The sequence below is a fragment of the Monomorium pharaonis genome, chromosome 6 (assembly GCF_013373865.1).
Source record: "Monomorium pharaonis isolate MP-MQ-018 chromosome 6, ASM1337386v2, whole genome shotgun sequence".
NCBI lineage: Eukaryota > Metazoa > Arthropoda > Insecta > Hymenoptera > Formicidae > Monomorium > Monomorium pharaonis.
Genome location: NC_050472.1, coordinates 23,884,614 through 23,898,752, shown reverse-complemented (window position 1 = coordinate 23,898,752; position 14,139 = coordinate 23,884,614). Strand labels below are relative to the sequence as shown.

General features: G+C 37.5%; 1 protein-coding gene across 1 annotated transcript in view; it reads right to left on the bottom strand.

Annotated features, from left to right (window-relative positions):
* Positions 1-4,079: 4,079 nt before the first annotated feature.
* LOC105829567 (sterile alpha motif domain-containing protein 5-like) overlaps positions 4,080-14,139 on the bottom strand; it is a 219,147-nt gene continuing 209,087 nt past the window's right edge. The window contains exon 2 of the mRNA XM_036288924.1: positions 4,080-4,723. Coding sequence (XP_036144817.1) covers positions 4,451-4,723 — 273 coding nt within the window. The 3' untranslated portion in view covers positions 4,080-4,450. The remainder of the gene's footprint in view (positions 4,724-14,139) is intronic.

Genomic DNA, 14,139 nt, shown 5'->3' with positions numbered 1-14,139 from the left:
ATTGTTTAAAAAATGTTATAATTAATTATAACGCCCGAACTTTATAGAAACATGTTGTACGCGTCCCAAACTATATGAGAATTACGTTAAAATAAATAGATCTGTCGATATTCGATGAGCACTTGACGTGTAGCCTTAAAAATTCAAGTTTTTCGGGCAAAATAATTGTTTAAAAAATGTTATAATTAATTATAACGCCCGAACTTTATAGAAACATGTTGTACGCGTCCCAAACTATATGAGAATTACGTTAAAATAAATAGATCTGTCGATATTCGATGAGCACTTGACGTGTAGCCTTAAAAATTCAAGTTTTTCGGGCAAAATAATTGTTTAAAAAATGTTATAATTAATTATAACGCCCAAACTTTATAGAAACATGTTGTACGCGTCCCAAACTATATGAGAATTACGTTAAAATAAATAGATCTGTCGATATTCGATGAGCACTTGACGTGTAGCCTTAAAAATTCAAGTTTTTCGGGCAAAATAATTGTTTAAAAAATGTTTTAATTAATTATAACACCCGAACTTTATAGAAACATGTTGTACGCGTCCCAAACTATATGAGAATTACGTTAAAATAAATAGATCTGTCGATATTCGATGAGCACTTGACGTGTAGCCTTAAAAATTCAAGTTTTTCGGGCAAAATAATTGTTTAAAAAATGTTATAATTAATTATAACGCCCGAACTTTATAGAAACATGTTGTACGCGTCCCAAACTATATGAGAATTACGTTAAAATAAATAGATCTGTCGATATTCGATGAGCACTTGACGTGTAGCCTTAAAAATTCAAGTTTTTCGGGCAAAATAATTGTTTAAAAAATGTTTTAATTAATTATAACACCCGAACTTTATAGAAACATGTTGTACGCGTCCCAAACTATATGAGAATTACGTTAAAATAAATAGATCTGTCGATATTCGATGAGCACTTGACGTGTAGCCTTAAAAATTCAAGTTTTTCGGGCAAAATAATTGTTTAAAAAATGTTATAATTAATTATAACGCCCGAACTTTATAGAAACATGTTGTACGCGTCCCAAACTATATGAGAATTACGTTAAAATAAATAGATCTGTCGATATTCGATGAGCACTTGACGTGTAGCCTTAAAAATTCAAGTTTTTCGGGCAAAATAATTGTTTAAAAAATGTTCTAATTAATTATATCACCCTAAACTTTATAGAAACATATTGTACGCGTCCCGAACTATATGAGAATTACGTTCAAATAAATAGATCTGTCGATATTCGATTAGCACTTGACGTGTAGCCTTAGAAATTCAAGTTTTTCGGGCAAAATAATTGTTTAAAAAATGTTGTAATTAATTATAACACCCAAACTTTATAGAAACATGTTGTACGCGTCCCAAACTATATGAGAATTACGTTAAAATAAATAGATCTGTCGATATTCGATGAGCACTTGACGTGTAGCCTTAAAAATTCAAGTTTTTCGGGCAAAATAATTGTTTAAAAAATGTTGTAATTAATTATAACACCCAAACTTTATAGAAACATGTTGTACGCGTTCCCAAACTATATGAGAATTACGTTAAAATAAATAGATCTGTCGATATTCGATGAGCACTTGACAGTGTAGCCTTAAAAATTCAAGTTTTTCGGGCAAAATAATTGTTTAAAAAATGTTGTAATTAATTATAACACCCAAACTTTATAGAAACATGTTGTACGCGTCCCAAACTATATGAGAATTACGTTAAAATAAATAGATCTGTCGATATTCGATGAGCACTTGACATGTAGCCTTAAAAATTCAAGTTTTTCGGGCAAAATAATTGTTTAAAAAATGTTGTAATTAATTATAACACCCAAACTTTATAGAAACATGTTGTACGCGTCCCAAACTATATGAGAATTACGTTAAAATAAATAGATCTGTCGATATTCGATGAGCACTTGACGTGTAGCCTTAAAAATTCAAGTTTTTCGGGCAAAATAATTGTTTAAAAAATGTTATAATTAATTATAACGCCCGAACTTTATAGAAACATGTTGTACGCGTCCCAAACTATATGAGAATTACGTTAAAATAAATAGATCTGTCGATATTCGATGAGCACTTGACGTGTAGCCTTAAAAATTCAAGTTTTTCGGGCAAAATAATTGTTTAAAAAATGTTCTAATTAATTATAACGCCCGAACTTTATAGAAACATGTTGTACGCGTCCCAAACTATATGAGAATTACGTTAAAATAAATAGATCTGTCGATATTCGATGAGCACTTGACGTGTAGCCTTAAAAATTCAAGTTTTTCGGGCAAAATAATTGTTTAAAAAATGTTATAATTAATTAAATCGCCCGAACTTTATAGAAACATGTTGTACGCGTCCCAAACTATATGAGAATTACGTTAAAATAAATAGATCTGTCGATATTCGATGAGCACTTGACGTGTAGCCTTAAAAATTCAAGTTTTTCGGGCAAAATAATTGTTTAAAAAATGTTCTAATTAATTATAACGCCCGAACTTTATAGAAACATGTTGTAGGCGTCCCAAACTATATGAGAATTACGTTAAAATAAATAGATCTGTCGATATTCGATGAGCACTTGACGTGTAGCCTTAAAAATTCAAGTTTTTCGGGCAAAATAATTGTTTAAAAAATGTTTTAATTAATTATAACACCCGGATTTTATAGAAACATGTTGTACGCGTCCCAAACTATATGAAAATTACGTTAAAATAAATAGATCTGTCGATATTCGATGAGCACTTGAAATGTAGCCTTAAAAATTCAAGTTTTTCGGGCAAAATAATTGTTTAAAAAATGTTTTAATTAATTATAACGCCCGAACATTATAGAAACATGTTGTACGCGTCCCAAACTATATGAGAATTACGTTAAAATAAATAGATCTGTCGATATTCGATGAGCACTTGACGTGTAGCCTTAAAAATTCAAGTTTTTCGGGCAAAATAATTGTTTAAAAAATGTTCTAATTAATTATATCACCTAAACTTTATAGAAACATATTGTACGCGTCCCGAACTATATGAGAATTACGTTCAAATAAATAGATCTGTCGATATTCGATTAGCACTTGACGTGTAGCCTTAGAAATTCAAGTTTCTCGGGCAAAATAATTGTTTAAAAAATGTTCTAATTAATTATATCACCTGAACTTTATAGAAACATATTGTACGCGTCCCGAACTATATGAGAATTGCGTTCAAATAAATAGATCTGTCGATATTCGATTAGCACTTGGCGTGTAGCCTTAGTAATTCAAGTTTTTCGGGCAAAATAATTGTTTAAAAAATGTTTTAATTAATTATAACACCTGAACTCTATAGAAACATATTGTACGCGTCCCGAACTATATGAGAATTGCGTTCAAATAAATAGATCTGTCGATATTCGATTAGCACTTGACGTGTAGCCTTAGAAATTCAAGTTTTCCGGGCAAAATAATTTTTAAAAAAATGTTTTTATTAATTATAACACCATAACTTTTTTTAAAAACTATTGTACGCGTCCGTATCTGTATGGGAACTGCGTTAAAAAAAACAGAACTATCAATATTCAACCAGTATTTCATGTCCAGACCTATAAATATAAGTTTCCCATCTAGATAGTTGTTGAAAAATACTTTTAAAATTTTTAAATTAATTAATTTTGTCTATCTGAGATGTCAGTTACACCAAATCCACGTGCGCAGACGTACACGCATATATACGTATGTTTTGTAAAAAAAAATTATTTTTTAATTAATTTAATCATCAGAACTATTGATAGAACGTCTCTAAACGATAGAACTCTAGATTTAGTCTTCTCTGTGGTCGTATATTCGAAATACGGTGAGATGCTATTATGTGATTTTGGAAGTTAGCATCTCATTTATAAAATTTTAATTAAAATAGATAATTCAACGGAACTATTGTTGATACCTATCAAGAACTGTAGAACTATGCTGGATGCAAGTAATTCTGCAGTATTTTTATGAGATGCTAAACTTTGAGATGCTAACTTCACACACGTTTAATCGGCATCGCGGAAAAGCGACAACAATACTTCGAGAGATGCGAGTATCGATGCCATGCCCTTTTTTAGAAAGGATTTAACATTATAATTTTAAATATACCACTTCACGTGTGTGCTTATGCATATATTTCGTCGCCAAGTTATTCGAAAGTTAAAACGTTTGTTAACTTAATTCTAACTTTATAAATACATTCGTATTTTATCGATTGCCCGGTATATACGCGATTGTCTGCGATCTGACAATTTTCTTCGTGACAAAATTGTCTCCGTCCGTCGAAAAGAGAGACAAATGCTCGGTATCGAATCAACTGGACGTGTTCTTCTCGCGAGTTCTGTCCCTTTGAAAGCAATTTGGCCAAGTGTCAGGGGAGTAGAGTAATAAGAAGAAATCGTGGCGATAGACAAGCTACTATATGTCACTTTGTAACCGCATTATGCCACCCGCGGAAGCAATAAAAGGAGAGAATCGACGCCGGGAAAAGGCAAATAAAAGTCGAATATGAGGGATTTGCTCACCGAGTATTTTCCGGGCACGTAAATGGGCTGCGAATGACTGGTGGTAAGCTGAGTGTTGGGCATTCGGGCGGAAGCGTTTGTTTCACGCCGGCGTAGCTCCTCGAGCGGTTCAAGGACATCTCCGTAATGCGTCCTGAAGAGATCTGCGTATCTCGAGGCGAGTCCTTCCAAATACCCCCTCTCGCCCTCCTGTAACACGCAACAAACGGAAATGTTGAGAAATTGTCATAAAATAAAAGTAAAATATATGCGTACGTTTATTCAATGCATAAATATATTCTATTATTTCTAAGTATTCCATGTAATACGATAAGTTTTTCTTATTAAATACACGAAAGATTATTGTAATGCACCGTGTGTACGTAAGTAGGGTTATGTCTGGTTGCATGCGTCGTCGGAAATTTCCAGCGACAACAGAGCGAGCGAGGAATAACTGCGCTCCTCTTCCAATTGGAATTTAAATGCTTTGTTATTTTCTTTCTCGGGAGGCCTGAGGAGGGCCACGGATCTTACAATTATCGCCGCAGAATACGGATGCGTTCAGCTCACTTACGATGGTCACAGCAGCGGGACAGAGAAGACTAAGTAGTTCCCTCACGCGCGCAGTAATACCGAGAAAACGCATGGGCGAATCGCGGACGCGTGCACGTCGGCAAAACAGATGCACACTTTGATAGCCGTGAATTAATACCGCGCAGTCATGTCAACGCAAATATTATACCTAACAATAAAACAAATATAAAAAGCTCGTTAATGCTAAGCAAAAATAATACGATAAATAGGTCAATATATCGAGCCAAGACAAATTTTCCTAATACATTATAATTTATTAAATAAACACTATATAATTATAAACGCGACTAATAATAAGCTGTGTTAAAAAATGTTAAATTAACGTTTCGACTATACTTAGTCCTCTTCAGTCTCTTCATAATAAATTATTAATATGTATGAATTTAAACAACCATAAAACAGCGCATATCGTATTTGATTGTTCAATGGTCATCATTTTTTAACTGTTCAATTATATTTTCGTGTCTATTATTTCATTCATGTTTAAGTTCATACATATTGGTAATTTATGATTACTGAAGGAATTTATGATTACTAAGTATAATCGAAACGTTTCGAAATTTAACATTTTTTAACACAGCTGATTTTTAGTCGCGTTTATAATTATATAATGGTTATTTAATAAATTATAATGTATTAGGAAAACTTGTCTTGGCTCGATATGTTAACCTGTTTATCGTATTATTTTTGCTTATTATACCTAAACTATACAATTTCTGTAATTGTAAAGACGATCGATCTTGTACTTTTTAAACGGAATCGCTGTATCGAAAATCGGGAAAAGCTAAATAATAAAAACATTTTTCTCGTTACATTGCAGTGTCAAAAATCACTTTCGTGTGATTAAGTAGATTTGTATAAAATGCGTTATAATTTTCCTATTAATTGGTAAATTAATTACTGACTGTAAAGTTTTGAAAGCGACCATCATAAGATCAATTCAATGTCGAAAATCTGGAACGCATTTAGATTAATTATTGAGCTATTTATTAATGAAGGCTGACAAAAGCGCGGGATTTTCCCACATATTGCAAATAATAACGAATGACGGCCAATGTTATCTGAACAAATGGGATAACTACGTTGCACAGCTTTTTGAAATAATCGGATATATATTATCGCAATCATAATACGTTTAAATGAGAGAGCAGACTTTACTCTTCTCTCTTACATGGATATTAATTTTTTAATAATAATGGATATACATTGCAATATATTAAATGTATTAACGTATAATCTACTCTTTTTAACTTGCACATTTGTGCAACAAATTTAAAACGTGATTTAGTAAAACGACAAAATTTTTCTAACGCCGTAAAAAAAAACCGTTGAAAATTATGTATTCTTATGCAATCTTATTTGATTTTGGCAATGTTGCATTGAAGACCGTACGATTTCTTATCTCTCGAGCTAATATTCTCTCGGAGGAGACGTCGTTGCGCATAAAAAATGTGTGTGTACACACGCGCCCTGTTCTCCCCAATCGAGCCGAGCAGCCGGTGCAGTGGTGTATGATTCAACAAGGTACGCGCGCGGACGGAAGCGCGCGAAGAGGAAAAGAAAGTCAAACGTCGGAGGAAAGGACGTACGGGTCCAGGAGGAAAGGAAGCGAGGCGGACAACGGGAAGTAGGAGGAAGCCGGGGATAAGGATCGGCGTACGACGAAGGCTGGTGTCACATTAATATTTCAGGATTCCACTTCCGTCGACTCCCGATTCGACTCTCGACTCGTAGTAACCGTGGAAGGGCTGTGTCCTTCCCTTTTACGGCCGCTCGGAGGAAGTGGAGGTAGAATAGAGAAGCGAGAGAGATGGGCGGTGGGTGCAGGGGAGAGAGGATCGTGAAACGGGAACGCTTTGTCTGGCGCGAATCGCCTCCTATTTACACTTTAAGCGGCCTCCATCCATCCTCCGCCTTCGCCGCTGCCGTCTCGCCGTTGTCGTCTCTCCGTTAGGTGCCGGCAAACGATATTCCGCGGCTACCACCGCGGTCGTCTCTCCTGGATTTAAATCCCATTTGTAAATATTCCCTTCGCGGCTGTGAGTGAATTACGTGGGAATTATGCCCGACGCGAAGAAGCGGTTCATCTTCCGCGCGCGCCCCCGCTCGCTCTAATTTCACGAAAGGCGCCGACAGGTTTCACGCAGCCTTCGCGACAAAGTGTGCGATGCGTTTCATTTCTCGACGGTGAGGTGGCGAAATAAAAGGGGATGCCTCTTTTGCATGCGATTACTGGAAGAAATATGTATTGTATATAATAAAGTTACTTTTTATTGGCAATAATAATCGAACGAATGGCAAAGCAGTTACGTTAAGCAGATTTCTCTTTACAATTGTACCTCGATAAAATCGGTTTGTCAAGATTCAATTAGTGCTCTTTTATCGAAATATATTTTACAATAATTTTTAGAGCGCAACCTTTGTTTATCATTCGCGGCAAAATAAAATGTAATGTAAAAATATCAACGAAAAATTTAAACGCGTTACTAATCCTCTTGGATACGTGACGTTACAATATACGTTGTAACGATTCAGTAGCCGTTTCGCGAAATTATCACAGCTGTCGCCGGATACGTTGAAAGAATTCACGACACGCTTGACGTCACGTATTAGTGGCGGCAGAATAAAAATTTCACGAATAAATATAAATAACATTTGTACGAAAATTATACATGGATTTCAAAATCCGTGAGTTCTTGAAAAATTAAGTAAAATACATTATAAAAAGAATTAGTCAAAACAACTGAAATCGAGTTAAACTAACTCAATTCCAGAGTTGTATATGGCGAATTAGCTGCTTTAATTCTTGCAGCATAATTTTTATGTTTTTGTCACATCTTATTTGTGTTAAATGAACTAGAAATACAGTTATATTAGACAAAGACTAAGTTGAATTGATAGATTACTATTCCAGAGGTAAAATCACACATATTATGCAATTAGAGCAATTTTTATTGTAGTTGAAAGAACATTCTCAATGTCCATATAACTGCATTTTAGTTGTTTTAACCTTTTAACTAAATATTCATCTAATTTGATTCGATTGTAGTTGACGTAACCAAATTTACTCAACTCAGAGTTGGTTTGTTTTACCCGATCTTTTTTTCCAGTACAATTATTTATAACTAGTTTTTCAAGCAATAATTTTCCATATAAGAGCTTAAAGCTTAAAAGAGGTTTAACACAGATTACGTTTAGATGATTCACGAACACAATCTAGACGTATGCGATTGGTTAATTTTAAACTTTATATCTCAAAAACTACTGTTGGAAGTAAAAATTGTTACAAATAACTACTTTAGTTTTTTTTTCCCAAGTATTTCCTTGTTACAGCACTCGCGGATTTCGGGAACGTTTTTTTTTTATTACAATTTAATTAAAATTCATCATCTACAGTTTGCGACAGATTTCAGAGCAGATTTATATTTGTAATATTTTATATGCCATGTATTTCAATTCGTGTGCATTTTACTATATATTTGCGACGTATATTCTGATTCTTGAAATGCTTCTCCTATTACAAAATCATGAACAAGATTCTATTCTGAATTCTGACGCGTGACACGTAATACGCATCGGTGCGCCAGATATTCAATGAATCGATGGGAGAGTGGAGTCATCAATTGCAGAACGTCAAACGTCAAGATTTTCATTACGATATAATCTATTCCGACGGGGGTCCTACCTCGGGGAGAGTTAGAGAAGACATTAAGGCGAATGTCGAAGACGCGCGAAGGATGAAACGAACGGAACGAGTCATCGTTCCGCCATCCGCCCCTTCACGTGCCCGTTTTCCTCGCCCCTTTATCGATAATCCGCGAGTATTAATTAGAATTCCAATCTTCCGATTTAATACGATGTTCCCCCGCCGCGGCCGCCGCCTCAACACTTTCCTCCGCAATTCCAGGCCTCTTCCTTCCACCCCCCTCCCCCGCCACCTTTTCCACCCGGATTTCTGCCCTTCGCCCCGTCATTTTCCTCCGAGGGGCTTAACGGTCAAACTGAAACTTTCAAATTGAGAGCGCATAAAGTGAACGAATTTTGCACGCGCGAACACGACTCTTTGAAACTTTATCGCGTCGTAAATTAAAATTTCATCCATGAACGGATAATTGAGGAGTGATTAAAGCGTTCATTTTACCAAGCTGCTTGGCGAAATGTCCCCGCGGTCAGCATGACTACTATCGCGCTGCGTTTTGATGTCTCATTAAGATCCTTCGTTATGCTTGAGAAATGATTATTAACAATTGTAAATTGAAGCACGTTTCTTATTATGATCTTTTACGACACAAACAATTAACAAATGGTACATACTTATTATACAATCATAAAATATCATTATACATTTTTAATGTTACGCAAGCTGTTTTTCCATGTGCGAAATATCGGATAAGCCAAACAAGAGTATTTATTTATAGCCACGTGACGGGAACTTTTTGACTATTCTGTGATCTTTCAATGCGTCCCAATTGTTTAATTTTTTAGACAAGACGTACGCCCGGTGTCGCGCCATATAATTGGATAGCAGAAAATTACCCCGAGTAACATAATTACGCTGGCGGTCCGCGCCATTTTTAACGAGCGCTGGGTTTCAGTGATTAACCGGATTTTGCAGGGGACAATAAGATTTCTTCCGAACGGCAAAAACAGTTGGCGCACAGATTCTTTCGCACGCGAGCTAAGTACCTGTATCGTGGTAAAAGTTAATTCTTCGTGCTACCATTCTATCCGGGAGAATCGTTTCGTTTTAACGAGAGACAGGAAGGGAGAGAGAGAGAGAGAGAGAGAGAGAGAGTACGTGGTATACAATATTAGCTGCTTGGATTGTGTCGACGCTTTGGACGGACATCCAACGAACGACGCAACGACGACCGTCCCCTCAGCAGCTCGATAACAAGGAGCACACTGTAATTATGTTTCTCCACCCCATCACAGATTCTACGTGAAACTACACGATACGCATTGCTATTTGAGAGAAACACCGTTCCTTTGTCCGAGAGAATTTTATGGCTAATGGGGAGACAAACGATGCAGGTGCATCATCACGATATAAATGCCCTCATTAAATATATCTCATCATCCATCAGATTTTTCTTAAAATAAATCCTCATTAATCGCCGTGTAAAATAGAACAAAAAAATTTATCGTAGAGAAAAGGGAAAAAAAGAATGTAGTGAATGCTAGTATGGAGCATTTACACAACGCATCCCGTAATGCAGCGCGACTGCTCGCTATCGCGCATTTTCCGTGCTAAAAAATTTCCACGGGATCTCGTTCGTGCGATTGTGCGATTTTGTATCACCGCGGGAAATGAACGAATCGAAAAATGCGCTTTTGTAGCGCGGTCAGCATGCGGAAACGGACTTTCCCGCGTGAAATATTATCTCACCCGCAAGAAAAGATTACGCTGAATTGACGAGTAAGCCGCTCAGAGTTGACGGTCGATAATGGTTCTGAATTCTTCGCAGCACTTTACGAGACTCCGAGTTTTTCAGGGATCACGGAAAATCGAGCGCGCTACGAGAGGATCGGAAGCGAACTCGGGAGAATAAAATATACTTCTGCCCTATTTATCTATCGTTCACTTCCGCTCGCGGCGGAGTTTGCGATTCCGCCGGTTAACTTTCGTATCGCGGGATGCGCTTCCTCCTTCCTACCACGGCCGCACTGTCGGAATTCAAAGTGGTCAGCGATGCGCGCGTGATCCGCCTCGCTCAAGAAGATAAAGCCCGCGAAGCCGTTAGTCGTTAAGAAGCGAGGGAGCGGATCGAAAAATCAAGCGCGTCCGTCGGTTCTCATATTTCCTTTGAAGTAGGCAAACCCACTTTCAGAGTGTTAACATTGCCGAGCGCGGCACAACTTTCCGGAAAATTATTTTACTCCGGGCGAAGGCAATCCCTATTGACTCGCCCGCGATCGCTTCGACGAGGTTGCGGGATGAGAAGGAGCGAGAGGATGAAGAGGCGGCCGGGAGAGGAGGAGAAGGGGAAGAAACGAGGACGTAGAGGGAGGGAAGGAGAGCGGTCGAGAGGAGCGGAAGAAAATTGAAAAGTCAAGAAGCTTCCCCTCACCCTGCCGACGTGCTCGAGTTTAACCGCGTACTGCAAGACGAGCTTTACTCTCTTTACTTTTTCTTTTTATATCGGTCTATTTATCCATCTATACCTTCAAGTTTTCTTTCTCTTTCTACCTCTTCCCATTTCTCGATGACTTACCGTCCTCTTTTTTTCTTTCGCTACTCTCTGTGCCCCTTGCTCTTTTACATCTCATTTTAGTGACGACCGTGTCGTCATGCGCACCCTTTCCATTCGTCGATTCGAGAAGAAACTTCATCGACGGATGCTTACCGATGTGATTGCAAACGAAACGTGTAATAATACTCGCGATGTGTATTCTCGATCACAAAAATCCTCGCGGAAATATACGCTTCCGCACGTCCGTCAAATTGAATGCGGAGTTACAAAGATCTTCGAGCGCAAAGTATTCGAGCACGATAAATAAAATGTTCGTGTCCCCATCGTGCAGCGGTCAATCGATCGCGCTGGTGTTCGTGGCTAAATGGTATCCGTGAGCATTCGCCAGGGAATGAACCATATCTCTCTCGTAGAGACGCATATCGATTTTGCATACGAACGACGCATTTCTCGCCCGCTTGAAATCCGAGGCGCGAAGTAGATGGCGGTTTTACGATAATTGGGCGGCCCGTGCGGCACTCCACTACTTTTCCAGACGCGATAGAGGACGGAATTATTTTCGGGTGGCCCCTCCAACGGGCGTTGCACCCGCCATTAGCGGAGGGCCGAGCGGCTTCTCGACATATTCATTTCCTCACCCTCATTATTTACATATACTTCATTTACCCGCTTTCGCGTCCCACTCGCCATCAGCAAAATCCAATCCGCGAAAAGCCGAGCAATCGTGACCTCGCGCCAAACGTTTTTCCGGATTTATGCTCGATCGGTCTAAGGCCTCGGTTGATAGCGAAATGATCCTGTTCTTATTGTTCCTGATAAATCGGCTACGGCTGAAAGCGCCGCGTCAGAGGATGAACTCGCTCGTTAAAAAACGCGTCGCTTGTCGGTCCTGAAAGACTATTACCTCGTACATTGTTAATGCACGGTCCTCTCACATTTTTTTCCTTTCATCTCACGTATTTCTGATGATAGATGTATTTTTTTTTATAAAACAGCTTACAAATGTAAATGTTCTCATTTTAATAAATAAATAAATGTGTGTGTAAAATTATTAAATATGACGCTACGCAAAGTAATATCTAACATTCAATCCATTCGATTAAATATAACTGTAATTATTGAAAAATTATTTATAAAAAAGTGATTAATAACGACAAAATTAAAAATTACAATAATACATTACTACTCGGTAAACACATATTGCTCGTAATTGTAACTGTAAATATAGGTAAAAACCACATAAAGTAGAAGAATCGATATTGCAAAGAGAAATTATGAAACAAAGTTTTCTCATTTCAAGAGATGGTATACATATAATATGAAACAAAAATAATTCTTAATACGAATATGAGAAATTTTTTAGAATGAGGCTGTGCGGGTTCGATAGGACAAGCATTCCGCGTAGTTTCGGTATCGCGGCGAGAGGAGGGCAAAGAGGAAAACAGAATGACGGAGAGGCCAGAGCGCTAAGAGGCAAAGGTCGGCGAGTAATGCGCAGCAGACTGGTCCACGAGTGGCGCGGCGTAGTGGATGGTTGGTATTTCGTCCCTTTTCAGACTCGACGAAAGCCTCGACGTCAGGATTTCGGCGTCAGGCTTAAGAGCTGCCGCCTTAATCTCCGCTTGCCCAACCAGCCTTCTACACTCCACAATCCCTCCGTCGTCTTTTCCCCGCGTCTTACTCCTTTTCGGATTCTCATCGTCCTTTTTGCTGGTGGCCGCCGTCAACATCGCAACGGCCGTCTTCCGCCATGGTGGAGCACGTCTCGCGGCAAAGCTTCGTGGCTTCCTTCTCCCTTAACTTTTATTTTGATCCGTAGTAGAACCGTAGTGGAATGTTTACGGAACCCGAAAGTTAACGGTGGCTAAGAGCAAAGACTAATGCCATCGGAGGTGGCGAGGATTCTTCTAAATGGAGATTGTGAGAAGTGGTACGTGCGCGTCGCTCGTTTCTTACGCTCGGACTGCAAAGAAATGGTTTTTCTTTCAGCATCGACTGTTTACAATCATATCAGTTTTCCTTGAAAATATTAAGATGCTTAAGATAGCTCAACGTTTTACATATAATATTTATTGACGTTTGAAAAATTGCATAACAATTCTGCTAACCGTAATAAACTATATACACTCTATTAAATAAAAATAAATCTTCACGATTATTAACAATTAGTAATAATTGATTTTCTATTAAGAAGAAACTTCTTAAGAAGAAGACTGTAAAATTAAAAAAAACCTTGACTTTGCTTGTAAAAAATGTAACTGAAACTAGCAGCCAAAAACAGAAGCCAAACGTCGAGCGACCAGAGACAAACGTCATATGGGCGTTTGCAGGCGGCACCATTCAATCAAACGTTAAAAATTCCCTGGTTATGAGATTTTTAACGAACTTTGAAAAATTTGCATAGGGTTTAATGATTATAATATATAATCGATAATTTGCGACAAGACTTGTAATTTACCAATTGTTATAAATTTTTAAAACAAATTTTTATCGTTTTCCGCGCTTCACACCTAAACGCAAAGTATGATCGGTCGATTGTGCGTTACGGAAAGATATTTCCAGCCAAATTTGAAAAACATCGTACATTGCGTTTAGGCGTGAAACACACAAAACGATAATTATTAATTTTTTCAATATTTATAACAATTAGGCAAATGCATGTCATTTCGCGAATAATCGATTAGTTGATTGTACGTTACTGAAAGATATTTCCAGCCAAATTTGGAGGAAATCGTATATTGCGTTTAGACGTGAGGCGCAAAAAACGATAATAATTAATTTTTTAAATATTTATAACAATTAGGCAAATGCATGTCATTTCGCGAATAATCGATTAGT